Here is a 20,206-nt window from a genome sequence, read left to right on the forward strand (position 1 = left end):
TGTACATTCTTAGAGGCAAAAAGAACTTTTGCCATTTTACAGATGGGACAAGTGAGACTCAGATAAGATAAATTACTTTCCTTTAATTAAACTTTAGAGCTCTTCACTCTGCACAAATGGATTTTGTTATGAAAAGTAAGGTCCCATAGAGATTGTATAAGAGAAAGGATCATTTTACAAACATTAAATTAAGCAGCTACAGAAAAGTGGGGTGGGGAGGAGATGAAAAGGATCCAGAATGCATTGAAATTATGAAAGAAATGGTTTTAAAAAGTTTCTAACACCAGATAAAACTGATCTGAAATGTGAAGCTGGTCGAATATTCATTCAGTCAAGGGTTCCGATTTAGGAAGTCACTTAAATATTTTCATTTTCTAAGAATGTTAGAAATACTACCAATACATCCTCATAATGATCAAAATGTCAAAGGCTGCCCATCTGACAAAATACAAAAAGACCGAAAAAGGAAAATTAAATGGCAGTACCACGGCCAAAGCTTATTCTGTGACTCATATGCTGTCTTCCAAATTAGATAACTTGTGTTTTTCTAGGCTGTGTTTTCAGCTGAACTTCATGTTTTCTGTCTGAATGTCTCAGAAGAAGGTGAGAAGAAGGAGAGAATATTTTTAATTTTAGAAGAATTAAGCTCAAAAAAAAAAAAAAAAGAAGAATTAAGCTCTGGCAATTTATACTTAGGATCTAGACAATTTAAAATGGCTTATAATTTGCCAGTTTCTAAAAAGCTGTAAAAGTCTATTTCATTGGGAAACATTTGTAAATTTTTAAAAATCTTAAATAGTTACAATTAACTAAGATAACATTATAAAGGAGAACTAAGTATATCATGAGGTTTTGCTGGTCATGTGTCCCTAAATGGTGGAATCTTTAGGTTAGAGGCAAACAAAAATATTCGAAGACGTATGTTTATTTAGTAGTCAAATTACAATTAAAGAAAAGAACAATCAGGTAGGCTGTACAGTAGACATCACAAAGTCAAAACAGCCTTGATTGGATAGAAATTTCACTTTAAACCAGTTAGTTTTTATAATATGGAGATCAAACTTTGATTTAATCCTCAAGATTTGATGACATGTACTTTAATAAAAACTTGCATTTTATTTTATTTATTTTTTTAAAACTTGCATTTTAATGTCAAAAAACCCAGAAGTCAGATCGCTTAGTACAAGATTATGATTAGACTTGGAATCCACATGGATTATTTTTGTGAGTTAAGAAAAGTAAATAATATAAAACCAAACTCAAGGAAGCATGGATATTAAGGTGATTTATTGAGACATTGGAGACATAAATCAGACGTAATTATCTGCTTTTCAAAATCTAGTCATCTTTACCTCCTCAAATGGTCTCATAATTCTTTGATGATGCACAGCAGAGAAGCGCTTATGTCAAACTGAAACATGGACAAGGAAAGATAAATGGTAGGTCTGACTAGCAGTTTGAGATGCTAATATTCCTTTTGAGGATTGCACTTATTGACTACACTTGGGAAATAAAGGGCATCCAATTCTTGGGAATTTAGCAGCACACATTTCCAAAGCTTTGCTTTTGTAGCACCAGTAATCAGAAGGAATCTGCTTCAAAACTTGTGGTTGTGCATGGTAACTCAGGTCCTGAGCAAAAACAAGCAAGAAATTCTGTAGCAGTGAAGCCTATCTTGCCTCCTTCCTCACAGTCCTCCCTATGCCTCTTCTCATCTTTAATTTTCTTTAGCCATTCCCCACCTAATGAAGTGTGTTTTACTTTTTTTTATTGTGAGAAAACATGCATGATGTAGTACATACATAATGTACAATATAATATACATAATAATATACATTTACCATTGTAATCATTTTGTGTAATTCTGTACATTCACATGGCTGTACAACCATCACCATCATCTGTATCCAGAACCTTTGCATCTTTCCAGACACAAACTCTTACTCATTAAGCAGTAGCTCTTCATTCCCCTCTCCCTTGGTCCCAGCTCCTGGAAACCACCATTCTACTATCTGTCTCTATGAATCTGATTAGCCAAGGTACGGTATGCAAATGGAATTAGGACCTTCTTTGGAGAGCTATCATGAAGCATTGCAATATAGCAAGCACAGGCATATCATGCTCCAACTGATGTTTTAGAAAGCTCTTGTAGACTGAAGTTTAGAGGGTTCTGTGGGACAAGATTGGCAACAGAAAGCCAGTTAGGAGGTGGTGGCAGTTCTTCAGGGAAGAATGAAGGCGACGTGGGCTAGGGAAATGGCAATGCAGACTGTCAGTAAGTAAATGGAAGTGGGAGCCAAAAGCTGTTTAGAAGGTCAAATTGACAAGAGTGGATTCCCTTCTACTCCTAGACCAAAGAACCTGAGAATGCTAGCATGAAAACAAAAACTCCAGTCTTAGTTTCTGCAGTTCCTATGGTAACAGACAGTGAGCATGGACTGTCCAGTGAAAAATCGTAACAGTTTCTAGAGAAGTGATGTGAAGTAAGGGAAAGAGAATCTTAAATGTTGTCAACCTACATGGGCCTTCTTATCTGTGTGACCATGGAAAGTTACTTAACCTTTCTGATGCTCAGTATCCTTGTTGGTGAATCAAGGTTAAGGATACTGCATTCCTGAGTTGTGAGACACAAGGGAGAAAAAAACATCATTGAATGTGCTCCGAATTAAGTGCTATGAAAACACTACCTGTGAGAGTATATTATAACCAATCAGTGAAGGGTAATTATTACTAAGTCAGTATTTACTGAGAGTTAAAGAGACATTTGAAGAAAGAAATCTGTGCAATTTATAGCAGCTAGATAAACTCCATGGATCCTTTGGAAACTACAGCTAGCTACAGAAAACTATGTAGAATTTAGTGAAGTGTGGAGTAAGGCTGAGGAGTGAACAAAGGAGGAATGAGCAGGTAGAGGAATAGTAAAAAGGATGCGATGGAGACCAAGTTCATTCCTGAGCTACTAGATGTGGAGGGTTATGCCAAGGAACATAGGGCATAAGGTAAAATATGCTGACTGTATCCAGAATAAGGAAAACTTTCAAAAGCCATCCAAAGAGGTCAGCGGACAAAGAGTAAAATTCATAAAAAGTATGGTCCCTAACATTGTTATTATACTCTATTTTAGCAAATCACTTTAAAAAAAGATTCCCAATCTGGAAATACTCAATGTTTGAATATGTCTGTTTATTCTAATTTCAAAGAAAGAATTAGGCCACTTCCTTCGAGACAGGGTTTTGGGGCCTCTGGTAAACTCTCCCAATCTCTGTGAGTTTTTTTTTTTTTTTGCCCTGAGATAGGTGAGGATGAATAATGTAACTTAAACTAAAGCATTTGGCATCCATTTTTTCGAGACAGCCCCAAATACCATTATTCTTCACAAAATAAAATGCTTCAATTAAGAAAAAAAGAAAGTAAATCAAGAAGAGGAGAAACACAAAACAGTAGATGTCTGAGAGTAAAAGAGTATATTGCCAAAAAGAAGAAACTTGGCTTCTAATATCAAGTTTGCCACTTCTCTCTCTGACTCTGGGGCGGTTCTTTCTTCTTTTACTGCCTTGTTTCCTCGGGAATGCTTACTACTATGGGAAAGCTGTTAATCTGCCTAAAAGTGCTGTGATTTCTTCATGGGAAAGTTAAGGAAGAGAAAGACAGGGAAGAGTAGATGTGGAGGAAAGAGTAAAAAAGCTTTATTAAAGAATCCAAAAAATGGTCATGGCTTGCATGAAAGGCCATGAAGATAAAAAAAAAAAATCTATTTTTGAAGTTAACTCAGTAAGACGTGTCAATGAATTGCATTGATGTTGGAAGAAATGAGGGACGAATAATTGCCAGGTTTCTGGCTCTAACAGATTAGTGGATAGTAGTTTCATTTACTGAGATGGGGAAAATAAGGAAAGGAATCAAATTAGGTGGGAATTAGTTCAAACTTTAGATGGGATTAGTTTAAGGTGTCCAAGATACATTTCAATGGGAACATCAAGTGGACAACTGGGAATAAAGATTTGACATTCAGCTAACTGATAAATTTAAGAAAGCTACAGATTGGATATAAAGCCTGAATGTATGAACTTGTGTGTTGCTGGGGAGGGGAAAGGAAAGAATGCATGGGAAAGTGAGAAAGATGGAGAACTGGAGTGAGAGGGAAAACAAAGAAAATGATGATAAGAGGAGAGAGGCCAGTGAGCCAAGGTTGGAGTTTGAGCCACTCCCATATTAGAAGTAGGATAGAATGGGAGGAGGCTGGAAGGAAATGAAGAAGTAGCTCAGAGGTAAGAGAAGAATCTGGACAGTGCTGAGCCACAGAAGCCACAGCTGAGTTTTCATGAAGGGAGTGGTCCCTGGGGAGGCCTGCTGAGACAGGGAAAGGTAAGGAAAGGATAGATAAGTGTCCATGGAACAAAGGAAACACAAATGAAACAACTTGATCTTAGAGTTAAAAAGAAGGATGGAATGCCCTGCAATATAAGTTTTGAGCCTTTGATAGGAAATATTTTCATGAAAGTGGAGCAGCAAGAGGATTTTAAAGAGTATTTCAGAGTGTTGATAAGTTATAAGGCCACGCTTTTGAATATGCAAATGAATTCCAAGTCTTGACTTGATAGAGCATGGCAGATTAGAAAACAAGACTTGGCTTTAAATTCAGAGAGAAAAAATAAATAAATTCAGATAGAATCTCAATAAGTGATCATATGTTGGACATAAGGGTTTGGGTATCTGTTTCTCCCTCTCCCTTCTTCTCCAAAAAAGTAGAGTAATTTGGCATCATTTGATTTAATGAGATCCTGTACAAATGAAGTACTATTTCAGCAATGAAGCCAGACCACTGCAGTTGCTCTAGGGACAAGTATCTATAGAAGAGAAATTAATTATGGTCACTAGTTCCTAAGCCTCTGGGAACCGCTAAATGACTCAATAAAAGTGTAAACCTGCTGACCATGAAGAACTCTTTTGAGAAATGACATTTAAACAATAAAATCCAAAAGCAAAGAGGTCCAACAGCACCATGTCTATAAGTAGCCTTATGAGTAAAATCACACCTTATACCATAACAAAAAGTGTAGAATGGTAAGCTAAAAGGACAAGCCATAATTTTAAGGTTGTCTTGATATATCTTACGTTTTTGGGTGCTAAATATGTCCCAAACATGAGAGCTAAATACTTTACATGCATTCTTTCATTTAAACCTCTCAATGGTTCTATGAGCTATGTGTTGTTATTAAACCCATTTTATAGCCAATACATGTAAGAGCATTTAATAGCTGGCCCAATGTTACAAAGCTTGTGAGTAATGTAGGTAAGAGTCCACCTGGGTTTGTCTGTTCCCATATTAGGAGTCCTTAGTATCTTTCTCCTATGGGGGTTTGTGTGTCTCTGCTTAATGAATGTAACTGAAAATGCTTTGATTATAAAAGTTTATAGATTAATTCAGTATGGCTGGAAACAATTGGGAAAATTATGCTATGTTTTAGTGAAACAATAGAAAAATCCAATAATTTCACTTTGTACTCTTCTCATTGAGAGGTGGAGTTTATTCCTTCTCTTGAATGTGAGCTGGACCTGTGACTCTTTTGATGAATCAAATGCATTGAAAACAACACTAGAACCTCCAAGGCAGAGCCTTAAGAGATGGGCAGCTTGCACCATTCTCCTGAAACACATCGTCCAGAAGCCAGACGACTTCTACATCCAACCACCTTAAGGTGTGATGCTGTGAAGGAGCTCAAGCTACATAGAGAAAGAAAGAGGCCAGAAGAGGAGCAATGAGGCTCCAGATAGGAGAGTGAAGCTTTCGGGAACTTTCTGGCCCAGCCTAGACCTGTAGGGGTAGAGGAATGACACAGTAGAGGAATAACCCAGCCCATGACATGGAGCAGGACCATCTTAATGAGTCAACCTGAACTCCTAATTTATAGAATCATGAGAAAAATAAATTGGTTGTTTTTGATCACTAAGTTTGGGTTATTTTGTAATGTAACCATAGATAACAAATTTAGTACCATTCGACTGGATTTGGAGTATTATAATATATTTTAAGGAGACAAGCCAAAAATATTCCGATAGTTTTACTTTGAGAGCAAATGGCTTACATTTTACATCTGAGATAATAAACCTACAGTTTAAAAATTAGCTCTGGTCCAGTGGTTAATTTCATCTAGTCTGAGTCAAATATTTTCAAGAAGAAAAGCTAGTAGAGAAGCACGTTACATTTTAGAACTAGATTTCTTCTGTGTTTGCTGTTTTATCACTATAGCAATGCATTAGTATAATATGCTATCTTACTTTTGAAAACATCTGAGGCAGTTTACAACAAGATACGCATAACAAGAGAGTTAAAATAAAAATACAAGACTAAAACCAAATTTAGCAACTGAGAAGATGTTTCTACAGATTTGTCTAAATTGTTCACTGAAATCTACCTTTACTTTTTTTTTTATTTTTTTATTTTTTTTTGAAATCTACCTTTAAATTTAGCTTTGGGTTTCCTGGCAACTGAGGCAAACCTGTGGGATTATACCATGCTAAATGTGATTTCTTTCAGAGAAGAAAAATTTTGGGATGCCTAGGTGGCTCAGAGGTTCAGCATCTGCTTTCAGCTCAGGGCATGATCCTGTAGTCCCAAATCAGGCTCCCTGAATGGAGCCTGCCTCTCCTCCCTCTGCCTATGTCTCTGCCTCTGTGTGTATGTGTCTTGTGAATAAATGAATAAAATCTTAAAAAAAAAGAAAAATCTTTAACCTACTGCTAAATTATGAGAGCAATTTATTATGTGCATCTACTCACAAGAAACAGTAAATGATAGAAGAGACAATGACTTCAAAAGCAATGCCATTTGGAATATAACGTGTCTCAGACTTGAAGTCTTAGCATCTGTCTCTGTTTAAGACAAAATAAAATTTAAAAAACAATAAAATTGAAAAAACTTCTTCTCTCCCCCTTAAATCACCATTTCATAATTTCCTATCTTTTTGTTTCCATAGGTTTTATTCATAATGCTCCAGGAGACAAGCTCTCAGGATATCACTGTAAGCAAGAGAGCGCACAAGCCCCAGCCCTTGAAAAGATCAGAGTCTAGGAGGATATTAATTAATATTAAGGAAATTTATTAAATAGCTATACCAATATGTGATTAAATATTGGCAGATGCCATAAAAAAAGAAGTACAGGAAGCTACAAAGAGTATACAACAGGGAGATGTGATCAAAATTCCTGGGGTTAGGGTAGGATGGGAACTGTGAAGGAAAACATACTATCTTACATTCACATTTCTATCATAATGCCTGACACATGCAAGTGTTAAATTAATATTGGTTATTGATGATGAGAAACCTCCATGCACCCCTCTCCACCGAAAAGAGTTTCAACACTAAGGCTGAACCTGCTTTTTGGAAGATAATGACTTTAGGAAGGAAAGCATTGTTAGAAATGTTAATTGCTCTGATTTTTGGAAAAGAATAAAATGTATAATGCAAGAACTAATTGTCAAGATATGGGATGGAAAAATAATTACATATTCTGGAATTCTGTCTGATTGAGATTAAGTCTGAAGAGTTACTCTCAAATGCCTGATTCATTTCATGCTAGAAGACTAATTATTAGCAATGGCTTCACCACCTCCTCACCAGCAATGTGAGAAGGTGTGGGCCCTTTCATGGAAAAGTTGACTATAATATGACCCCTTTGCCAGAGCTGATAATGAAGTCCTTGTGCTTAGGGCCGGGTCCTAGTTCTTATGTAACACTTAATCTTTAAGTTCAAGTGGTTGAAAGAGGAACAAGTTATATTGATATTCTTTGGAGATGTTCATTTACACATGGTTATTATTTACTTGTAAGCTCTTAAGTGCTATAGTAGACATTCCATCAGCCATCTAGCTCCTCAAGCTTTATTGCATAAAAACTTAGCAGCAATATTTTTCCGGTTATTGTTTCTCTCCCCGCTTCTACCACATTATCATCTTTAAGACAATTAAGATATTTTTGCCTTTTAAACCTCTGTCTCGCCTGATATTTTCCAGTATTAGAGATTTTCTGCAGTATTTTGTTTCCCAGAACTTAGTAATACTAATTTTGACAAAGCAAAACTTTCTACTTGAGAGCCCATTCTATTGGGGATGTTCCATTGCAGATATAAGTGAAACTATGATGGTAAGAGAAAACCTTTCTTATAAGTTGGATTATGTTCCCCCCTGCCAATTTGTATATTAAAGTCCTAACCCCAGAAACTCAGAATGTATTTGGAGATAGGATCTTTATGGAGGTAATCAAGTTAATAGAAGTTGGCTGCTAATGAGGTGTGCCTGGTGTTTTTATAAAGGTCCCTTATAAGTTGTCGACATAAGAAGGGGAAATTTGGACTGATACCTACAGAGGGTGGAGGATATGAAAATACAGAAAGAAGGGGTGTCTGAGTTGTGCAGTCCGCTAAGCATTGACTCCTAGTTTTGGCTCGGGTCATGATCTTGGGGTTCTAGGATCGAGTCCTCCACACTCAGAGGGGAGCCTGCTTGAGATTCTCTCTCCCTCTCCTTCTGCCCCTCCCCCCACTCACTCATGCTCTCTCTCTCTTTCTCTCTCTCTCTCCCTCTCTTTTTCTAACATAAATAAGCCCTAAGGAAAAAAAAAAAAAAGATGCAGGGAGAAGACAGCCATCCACAAATCCAGGAGAGATGGCTGGAAGGAAATCCTTCTCTCCTGGCCTCAGAAGGAATCAACACTGCTGACACTTTGATCTCAGACTTTTAGCCTCCAGAACTGTGAGACAATCAATTTCTGTGGTTCAAGCCCCTCAGTCTGTCATTTTGTTATGGCAGGCTTACCAAACTGGCACAGCTCTTATTTCCCAGTGAGAATCAAAGATAGTTTTTAGACACTTTCTTACTTCTCACCTGAAGATGGATTCAAAATTCTATAATTTCCCTCCATGAATGCAGTGCCATAGACCTCTTTGATATCTTTTAACTCCTTAAGCTTTATCATTCCATTAAATATATTACTCAGTAAGTCACTAATATTTCCACTCACCTGTTCTTGTTAATCAGTACAATTGAAGTAAAAGACCTGAGTATTCCTAAATCAAGCCCTTCAAGTTGTTACAAATTTTTTAGAAATTATTTACATCTAATATTATAAAAATGCCAAACTAATCATCAAAATAGAAGCCAGTTTAGAGGTTATTGCTCAAATCTAGTTTTTGCAAAGTCTAACTAAACAAAAATGTCACTGCATTACCTGCTTTAAGAGTACATTCATTCATTAATGCATAACTCTTTCACACTTTTATTTATTGGAATGCAAATGGCACTACTTAGAAGCAGTGGAAATCATGACAAGATTTTCTTTAATTCTTACTTCCTCTCTTTATCAAAATCCTTTTTACTTAAAAAGATAATTATATCATAATTACACATGACACCTCCTCCCCAAACCCCGTGATTAATGTCTCTTTATTGATTCATTAAACATATCTTGTTGAGTGGCTACTAAGTACCAGACAGAGCTGTGAACAAAACAGACATGATCTCTCCCCTCAGGGAGTTAATATTCCTAGTTTCAGAGAAACTCTATGAGACTAGAAAGTTCATTTTTTTTTTTTTCAATTTATGACAGTCACAGAGAGAGAGAGAGAGAGGCAGAGACACAGGCAGAGGGAGAAGCAGGCTCCATTCCCCGGGAGCCCGACATGGGATTCGATCCCGGGTCTCCAGGATCGCACCCTGGGCCAAAGGCAGGCACTAAACCACTGCGCCACCCAGGGTTCCCGAAAGTTCATTTTTTTAAAAAAAGATTTTATTTATTTATTCATGAGAGACACACACAGAGAGGCAAAGACACAGGCAAGGGGAGAAGCAGGCTTCATGCAGGGAGCCCAGCGTGGGACTCGATCCCGGGACTCCAGGACCAATTCCTGGGCTGAAGGCGGTGCTTAAACCACTAAGCCACCCAGGGCTGCCCCTAGAAAGTTCATTTTAATGTGTTCACTTCTAGACCACATCTCCACTGTTGTGCTACTTGGCCTTACCTCAATCTTTTTAATCACCCTGAAAGCTATATACTCATAGTTTTCTTTCTCATAATTTTTTTTTCTGTGACATAACCCAAATTAATCCTGATCCAGAGAGATTCAGGATTCAAAGAAAATTTGGTCACTTTTCAAAAAGATCATTCTATGGAAAAGAGTATAGTTGTGACTAACAAACACTGAAAATATATATATATATATATATATATATATATATATATATATTCTTCTTTATTTTTAATTCTCAAACTTTAATATTTTTCCTCAGTATATTTTAATGTTAGGCCTACATGGACTTGATATCAAAATGTTCTAACTATTTGGGGACCCATTTCACCTTGCTGTTTCCAAAAATCTTGATGTGTGGTGGTCTTTCATCCTGGCTGAGCTCACTGTAACAGAAATAGAAAGATTTTCTTATAGCCACTGGGTTAGAGGAACAAGAGTTCTTGGCTTTCTACAGGATACAAATCTAGGAATATTTTACTTCAGGCTTTTGCATCTTTTACCTTGGTGTGAACTTATCCTTTAGAGTTGAGAGAGAGAGGGAAAAAGAAGAGGAGGAAGAGGTGGAGGAGGAGGAGGAGGAGGAGGAGGAGGAGAAGAAGGAAGAAGAAGAAAAAGAAGAAGAAGAAGAAGAAGAAGAAGAAGAAGAAGAAGAGGAGGAGGAGGAGGTATGGGAGGGAAGGAAGAGGAGAAGAAGGGGAGAGGGGAGAGAAGAGGAGGAGAAGAACGAAATGGTCAGTCATTTCTCCAAGCTAATGGCATTTTGGGTGAATACCCTGACCTAGGAAGGGAAAATAGATCAAGGTGATCCCAATGCTATAAAAATAGCTAAGTGGATTCTTCCCAGAAAAATATCACAGCAGGCTCTGTAAAGCAATTAGAGTAATATTTTGGCATCTTGCACTACCAAGGGGAAGATTCTCCTACCGCCCTAGTTACAGCCTCGATTTTCATCTCCCTTTGTTGTAAATACTTATGAAATCATTTTAGAAGGCTGCAAAGCAATAGGTGTGAGAGTAAAAAAAACCTGTAATACTAATCTTGTCTTCACATGCTGGAGCAGCTACACAAGGAAGCCAGAGCAGCAACTTGTCTGGTCTGCTTTTCCTATTGTCTTCTTCCCACCTCATTCTCCACTTCCTCCCACATATAATCTTTTAAAATCTGCAGCCTAACTCTACAGTCTGCCAGGGAAATCTGGCCACTTGCCGGCGAGGCCGGCCCTTAGACCAAGGACCAGGGTATATCACTGCAACTGCCTTTTCCTTGCTGGGCCAAGAGGATGCCCTGGGAATGAGGGCCAGAGCAGATTTCCCAACAGGAGGAATGTGGACCTCCAGGGACATTGTGCATATTCCTTCAGTTAAAGCTCTTTGGGGAAACCGTGTGCCCTGTGAATTTAACTTTCTTAAACCCTATGGAAAGAATAAAGGTCCTTATTGTGGTGTTGATGAGAAGCCAATGAGTCTACACTCAGACAAGCTAATAAGTTGGGATCTGAGGCTCTGGTTAGCCAGCAAGTGACTGGTAAGTCAGGAGTTTCCTCCTTATCTGCCAATGTCAAGAATGTTAGTATTTACTATTTAACTGTTTGGACTTACTGCTGAAATTTAAAACTGGTGCACTTAAAAAAAAAAAAGACACTTTAAAAATCTGTCTCCACAGTATTTCTTCTAGTGAACTATTTTTAGCTTGACCTAAATTACTAATTAAATTTTTCTATAGATCCAATTCTCATACAGTTCTTCCCTTTATGTTTTTATAATCCGACATCTTCAGATGGGGACATGTGTTTCAATGGCTCCCCACCCCCATTTTGGTTTTGCTCTATCTGGTGAAGCATTTACAGATCATCAAATATGGGCGAGCTCAGAATATTTCTTACTCCAGTGTTATATATGGCACCAGCACGTTAGCACTAATTCTTCAAAAAACAAAACTTTCAAGGAACTCTGCTACACTTTCCACTCAAAATATTTCCCAAGCGCTGTTGCAGAGTGAGAGCCTAACTAGCACAGGGCTTTCTCGAGAATTGCTAGGGTGCCAAAACATGGACTACATGAGGATGGCACCTCTCCTGCATTCTGCAGTATTGGAGACCAATTCCCTGGCATAGCTATACCCAGCCAGCCAAACCTGTGCCTGCTCCAGGTCAAACCCCGAAGGACTTAGTGGTCAAAGTGGAAAAAGCATCTTGGGTTCAAATTCACCTTCATCTTCCATGGCTCCTAAACCACATTGGAAAATGAGGAACAATAATAATTTTGAAGGATTTTTTTTTAAAATTCTGGGTGGGAAAATAAATAACACAAGTACTATATAATATTGAAGTCATAGTTGTATTAGAGATTAGTCAGTCTTACTACATCTGTCTCGATTGACCCAACAGGAAAAGCATTACAGAAAAGAGGCTGTGGAGTAGACATTGCAGCAGCAAACAAGAAGAGATCAAGGTTCCCTAAGGACCTGTCAACTATTAAGCTAGTACCAACTTGTTCTTGAACCAGATTTAAGTTATTTTTCAAAGTTTTCATTTATTTATAATCTATATCCAAACAGAGAGGAAATTAGAATACATTAGACTTCTAAGTCATGAATCTGTTTCAAGGAAGAAAAATGCAGAGGAAGAGGACAAGATGATGACTTTGGGACAGGTTAACAAAAGGATTCATTCATTCATTTTGTATATACTTTCATTTAACAAATTTGCTTTGACAAGTTAGAAACATAGTGAACAAGGTAATGGGTTCTCTGTCCTTAAGGACCTTCCTGCCCTGTGGGAGCTACAGATGAATAAATAGTCCTGATGTTATAGTGTAGGGTGAGTAGGACCATGTACTATGCTGTTGGAGCTCACACAAGAAGGACTCTCCAAATCAGATTTTAGCAATCTCTGAAGAAAGCACAGTAGAAGCCAGTAGAGTCTCCATCATGGTTCCAGGAAGTATGATCAAATATATCTTGGAGACCAGATTTGTTGGAAAATATTCCTCCTACCCTCAGGAGTCACTTGGAAAATGTTAACTCTCCATAGCTATGGCCAAAAACTCCCCACAAAATCGTCTCTAGATCATCCTCACAGTAGTTTCCAATGGGGAGAGTCAACCCTGAAACAGCGTTAGCATTATGGCAGTGTGTGCCAGAGATGTAGGTGTAAAGATTGGTGGGACTACAGCTGACCTCCTGAGTTTGAATTTTGCTACCCCTCTTAATAGCACTATGACCTTGAACCAGTTACTCAACCTCTCTGAAGCTCAGTGTCCTTGGCTGTAAGACAGGCATTGGCTGTAAAATGGGCATAATCAAGTGATTCTGAGGATTACACTAATAAAGTGCTTTGAACAGTGCCTGACCCTTAGTAAAAGCTCAGTAAATGTTAGCCCTCTGGGAAGACATGAAGCATTTCACATAGGAAGAGGATATTTGTTATCATTCCAATTCAACGCTTTAGGCAGACATAATAGAACAGTAAAGAGAAATACACGTAAAGGAATGCTGTTAATGGAACTGTGGTGGAGAATAACCACTTCAGAGGAGCTAAATTTTACCCCTCAGCTCTGCCAGGGTAAACATCATAACCAGGCTGAAAACCTTTGCTTTGTTCCCTGACATTTTTACAGGGAGGAGGAAGCTAGGGCAGTCATACCTCTTCACTTCTCTTCTGACCACTCTGGATTGGCTAACACCAACAGACAAGGTGGGCAGTGGTTAAGGCTATGGGCTCTGGAGCCAAGTGCTTTGATCCAAACTCTGATTCTGCCACTAACTGGCAGTGTGCCTTAGGACTACTTCCTCCATCCCCATGCCCCTTAGTTTCTTCATCTGTGAAATCAGGGTAACAATAGCAACTACCTTGGGATTTTTGTGAGAATTTACATATGTAATGTACTTAAGCCTCTTAGAACAGCGCCCAGCAAAGCTAGTGTTGTATAAGTGGTGGTGATTCTAAAATCTGTTATGATTAAAGAACAATACAACATATGGAATTGTTCAAATGCACAAAATCATGAAATACTGCATCAAAACAATAGTATCTTGTCAAAGTTGGTCACTAGGCAGTTAATTCTATGAAAACAAGAGCTAGATTTTGTTCCTACTCTATTGTTTAGAAAACAAATGGACATGGGGATCCCTGGGTGGCTCAGCGGTTTGGCAGTTTGGCGCTGCCTTTTACCCATGGTGTGATCCTGGAGTCCCAGGATCGAGTCCCAGGATCGAGTCCCACATCGGGCTCCCTGCATGGAGCCTGCTCCTCCCTCTGCCTGTGTCTCTGCCTCTCTCTCTCTATGTCTATCATGAATGAATGAATGAATGAATGAATAAATAAATAAATAAATAAATAAATCTTAGAAAAAAAAAGAAAAAAAAGAAAACAAATGGAAAAGGCATGAAGCACTGAACCAGTTAGAGGTCATGATGAGGAGGAAAGTACACTAGATCTAAGAGTGAAAACCCTACAAGTGAGCAGTGCTTAGCCCCATTCTAATCTGAGCAGGTGTCTTCACCTTCCTGATACTGTCTCCTCATCATTAAAACAGGGAGGTCAATTTCTCCAAAATTTTATATGGCTAGATATTCTTTGAAATTTTACAGAAGACAATATAATTATGGCTATAGAAGTCTTTTATACACACCTAATGTATTTCCAGAGAAGATTATCAAGTTGAAGACCATGCCATTTGTTTGTGTTTTCTGAGTCATAATGCAAGAATCTAAATTATGAACGGGTCTTTAAATCCATGAAAATGGATTATCGTTGGCACAACTGATAACTTTTAAAGCTCTTGGATTGTGCAAATAAAACTGATAAGGACATTTCCCCATTCATTTTAAGTGAATTTTTACAGACTCTGAGAATAAAAGATAATCCAGAGGCATCTAATGCGAACTTATCATTAACATGGAGACATTGAAAGTAGAACTCTTATGGAGTTTAGCTTAGCAAGTCTCAACTAAATGAAATTAAGCTGATTTAGTTGAGCTTTTAAGACATGAGAGTGGAAAGCATAAGTCTGAAGGATTTGGGGGAATAGCTCCAAGACTGCTTGTCTTCAGACTGTGCGCTGAAAAGGAACTTCCAGAAGCTTGTCTGCTGAGGATCGGCTGCCTCTATTGGTTTGATACCTCGCATAGAAATATAAAATTTCACTTGGAAAAAAAAAAGATTTTATGGTGGAAAATTTAAAAAAAGGTAAGGAGGATGATTTGCAATCAGAAGTCTGGACTAAGAACACAGGTTTTGGGTTAAACAAAGTTTAAATTTTAGCTCTGCTACTTTTTTAGCTACGTGACCTTGGGTTGGATGTTTAATCTCCCTAAGCCACACTCTGCACATTTAATAATTTCTCTTACTTCATAGGGTTTCTGTGAGGATTCAATGAGATTGTATATGTAAAGTACTTGGCCCTCAACTTCCAGAATGTAGGAAGCAGTGGATAAATGGCAGCTACACTTATTCTTCTAAATGAATGATGGGGCAAGTCATTGGTATTTCCCTCTGGTGAGTTTCTTGGTGCTCCCTTTGGAATGTTTCACAGGTGGCAGGAGCACCCCTCAAGCCTTCTGCAATCATAGTTTGGGTCCAAGCCTCAGTCTTTCTCGTGAGCCCTAAAATACCTGTGGGTTTTTTTTTTTTTTCCCAAGATCTATTCATGGTTTTATGTGGGCACTGAACAAAGCCTCACTTTGTAAGACTGTCCATCTAGGTTAAAAATAAATATGCAGCAATGTGTGGAACTTCAACAATAGAAGAAAGGGAAAATAGATTATTCTTAGCTGAAAACGAAGACATTCTAGGATATGAATGTGTATGTAGATGCATAGAAAAAAGCTAGAAGTTATGAACACCGACATGGTTGCAGCAGTTATGTCTGGGAGAGATTGGGGAAGAGGTGGGACTTACTTTGGCATCGTCTTGATGTTTTACACATTTATTTAATATTGGTGGTATAATGAAACACCAAAAAACCTCCCCAAAACCAAACAAACAAAAGAGCAAAGCCTAAAGCAAAAGTCCTGGTACAAAATGAAATGAGCTTTTAAAACAGAATTTGTATACCAGTAGACAAGAATCAAGGAATTTATCTTTGGGGCTATCCATGACTTCTTACAAAGTCACATTCTGCTGATTTTGCCGTCCTTGAGGAGCAAGGAGACCAGTAGGGGGATTTCTGATTCTATCTCCAGCAACTGATAAACCCAGGCTCTAGAAGGTAGATGAAGCTGCTGGCCAGAAAATCTTGGTATAGACCTCCTACTCCCTGCCAAATACTCAGATAAAACCGCAGCTAGTTCTTTGCAAAACTAAAGGTCAACAGAGGTGCCAGCTGAAGACGATGGGTAAATTATGCTTTTAAGCAAAAAGAAACCAGACGGTAAGTTATGTATCTATTAGTGCATTTTGATAGCAAAGAAAATAAGTAACACTTAAAAAGATTCTACCTGACAGCTAATTGGTTGATTAAAAATAAATAAATAAATAACCTAACTGACGAGTTGTATTTATTTATTTTTTTAAAGATTTTATTTATTTATGAGAGAGAGAGAGATAGGCAGAGACACAGGCAGAGGGAGAAGCAGGCTCCATGCAGGGAGCCTGACGTGGGACTCGATCCCGGGTCTCCAGGATCAGGCCCTGGGTGGAAGGCGGCGTCAAACCGCTGAGCCACCCAGGCTGCCCTGACCGAGTTTTAAAATACCATCCTCATCCCACTCCCACCAATACCACTAAATTAATTAATTAATTAATTAATTAAAACAGAGTTAAGGGTTTAAGCACTGAATTATGGGCTATGACATTTTAAGAAATTATTATTAGCAGCAAAACATTTGTTTGCTGTTGGAGATTAGTTTTCAGAGTGGGGCCCATTCCTTGGAAAGAAGCATTTTGACTACAGGGAAAACCAAGAAATACTGCAGAGCTCTCAGAAGTTGCACGGACTTGATTTGCTTCAGCCTGCAATCTTCAGTAGTGAGGGATCTCCAGGAGCAGCAGGAAGGACAGGGTGGTCTTGCTTTGGTTTTAATGCATATGTTTTGGCCCATGGAGTTGGGGGAAGGCTGTGCCGTATCAATGAGACAGTCAAGGGGAGCCAGTGCTGGACCTCGAGCTGGGCCTGACTTACTGCTGCCAGCACGGCTTTCCCAGCTTGCCCATTTGGTGCAGGAAGGTAGCCTGGCCCAGTATGGAATTCACTGTGTTCTGCTGATGGGTTAAATGAAGGACCCTGTGTCAGGCACAGCACAGAGAGGATCTGAATGAAGGATGGGAAGAATGAATGGAGAGAGCCATTTTGATGGAATTGCCCTAGAGGATTAAATAGGACAGGGCATTTAGGGGTGGAAGGAAGGTTCTGTTGCTTACGAAACTCTCCACAAGAGTGTCAGTCATCGGTCCCTTAACAATCATTCATTTCTTACCTCCCACTTGTGTATAAATCTGTCGGTTTATACAGACCAGAGCGTGACCATCACAATGTATGGGGTTTATCATGAAACACACACAAAAAAAAGACCTCCCCCACCCCTTTTCTTTTGCTCATTTGTAAGCAAAGTGATGTTCACGCTATGAATGGAAGCAGGAGGAATTGGAGGAATAAATGTATACAGCAGCATAACCCCATCTTGTCACTTGGATTCAGACCATCCACTGTTCTCGCTAAAAGAAAGGCAGTCATAACCGAGCAACATCGAGGCAACTTGAAATAGAGGATTTAAAATGCTGGATTCCATCATTTCTGCAAAAGGTCATTGTCGTCCTTTGCTATTTTTACCATAGACAGAGACCCGGCAAGTTCCCGGCTGAACGTTTTTGGAAAGCTGGACGCTGCCGCTTGCAATGAAGACGGCAAAATATCAGCCGAAACGGAGTCAATGAAAGGTGTGGAAAAAGTTGAACCCTTCCACGACGAGAGAGGAGAGCTACTGAATTGGTCCCTGACCGAAGAAGTACTAGCCGGGGCTGCACCCGGGGCCAATTCTCTTAGAAACCGCCCGTCATCTCGTGGCTTTGAGAAATGCCCCCTCGGCGCTCGCACCCTCGCCAGGGCAGCCCAGCGCACCCGGTCCTCCCAGGCGCCCGCGCCCGCGCCCGCGCCCGCACCCGCACCCGCACCCGCACCCGCAGAGGGGCATCGAGGCAGGGATATTTCCCAGCTGGACCACGCTTCCCGCGGCCCGCCCTTCTCTCCGGCCGCTGCAAGAGAACCTGGGGCTCACCCCGGGCCAGCGACTCGAGCGTCTCCGAGAAGAGCAGAAAACAAAAGGAACAAAACCTGTCCTTACCCGCTTCTTAAAAAATTGGAAGGCTGAGCATTTCTTGACTGGGAATCCATTCATGTCTTTGTTTACCATTTTCCACAGCAGGGAGCTCGCTGCGACAGAGCCAGGGTGGCAGCGCCCGGTGGGTGCCGCGGGGCCCGGCCGCCCGCCCCCCGGAGACAGTCAGCGAGGGCGCAGCGGGACGCGGAGCCCGGGGTCTTGCTCGCTCGCTCGCTCGCTCCGCCGCGCCGCTACTGCGGCAACCTCTCCCCGCTCTCGGTGGCCACGGCCGGTGGCTTCGCTCTTCCCATCGCGGCGGCGAACGGCGGGCGTCGGCGGCCGGCGGCCCCGGGAGATGCTCTGCGGCGGGCGGGCCCGGAGAGGGGCTCCCCGTGCGCGCCCCCGCTACCTGGCGGCCCGGGGGACGCGCGGCTGGCGGGCGGCTCCGAGGAGGGCTGCTGCGGCCGCGCAAGTTCGGTGGGAGCTGCGGTGAAGCAGCCGAGAGAAGGAGTAAGAAGGAGCAGAAGCCTCAGGGAGGGAGGGAGGGAGCGGGGGAGCGGGGGAGGGGGGAGCCGGAGAGGCCGGGGTGGGGGGTGGCGGGGGGACGCGCTGCGGAGGCGCCGAGGATCCCGAATATCTGAGCCGCCCGGGAGAGGAGGCTTGGGCTGGGACGCACCGGAGAGCAGTTGACACCCCTCGGGAGGGCTACTTTAATAGTGTATTTCTTTACTTTTTTGTTGTTGGGACCATTTAGATCAGAGTGGCAGAGGAAACGCAGACCGTTTTTGTCTTATGCTCACTGACGTTCTTTTGGTACGTGTTCCTGAATACAGGGAGTCTCTCAATGGAAATGTGATCAGATTCAATCCTGATCTGTTCAGATGTGGAGGAAAATGAAATGTGGTGCAAGCGTAGGTAGAACAATGGAGGATCTCACACTAACCATATATATAGAACCCCTTCTAGTGTCCTCTCCCCACTTGTCATCATCTAGTGGGCAATAGTGAAAGTAATTGTCTTTTTCACTAAAGAAGGCCGTTTAAAAAGAACACAATGGACATATACAAAGTGCCTTATGGTTAAAACAAAAACAAAAAAAACATAACAAACAAACAAACAAAAAACACAAAGAGCATCACCAAAAAGTATTACTGAATCCATGTGATGGAAAGGAAGTCCTGATGAATGAGAAGAAAGCCGTTTCCTATCAAGTGGAAAGCTACCCCTGAAACCCTTACTCATGTCATTCTTTGCACATTAAATTCATTTTTAAGACACCACTTAATTTGTGTCTGGCCTGTTTTTCCGTGTTTAGTCTTTAATGTTGATATTTTATGGAGACTTTCAAAAATGAGAGTTGATGGGTAAATGGAGACAGCAAAGAAAATAAGCTTGGCATCTAATCTGGCACTGCTAGCCTATTAATGTATGGCTTTTTGCCAGTCACCTGACCTCATGGTGTCTCTCAGACAGTGCCTCATCCATGAAATGGAGGCAACTGCTCATTCCTTCCTTCCTTCATTTACTTGTGTATTTACTCATTCACTTGTTTGCTGTGTCATTCCATTTATCCATCAAATCAAATCCAAATGTACCAAGTGTCCCCAGGATGCAGAGCCTTTTCATAGTCACAAAGGAGTGTAATTGATAAGTAAGGGGAAGGCACATGCCAACTTGATAAAAAAAAAATGGCCAACTCATTAAAAACAATATACCTAGAAGAGAAACATACAGGCCAAATGGGAAGAGATGTGTTCATTTCATTGAATTGGAGTATAAACCTCTAGAGCTGGACCAAGTTTCTTTGGGAAATGACAGTTCAATCTTATTTGCTAAATGCTTTGAGATTTCTAAACACAACTAAATGATGGCATTATGAGTGATGGAAAAAAATCGACCATTCATTTTGGAGATATACATTAAA

General features: G+C 40.2%; 1 protein-coding gene across 1 annotated transcript in view; it reads right to left on the minus strand.

Annotated features, from left to right (window-relative positions):
• The window catches only part of SGK1 (serum/glucocorticoid regulated kinase 1), a 109,858-nt gene extending 91,395 nt beyond the window's left edge, over positions 1-18,463 (minus strand). The window contains exon 1 of the mRNA XM_072824275.1: positions 18,307-18,463. Coding sequence (XP_072680376.1) covers positions 18,307-18,375 — 69 coding nt within the window. The 5' untranslated portion in view covers positions 18,376-18,463. The remainder of the gene's footprint in view (positions 1-18,306) is intronic.
• Between the last annotated feature and the right edge of the window lie 1,743 nt (positions 18,464-20,206).

Source organism: Canis lupus, chromosome 1 (genome assembly GCF_048164855.1).
Source record: "Canis lupus baileyi chromosome 1, mCanLup2.hap1, whole genome shotgun sequence".
Taxonomy (NCBI): domain Eukaryota; kingdom Metazoa; phylum Chordata; class Mammalia; order Carnivora; family Canidae; genus Canis; species Canis lupus.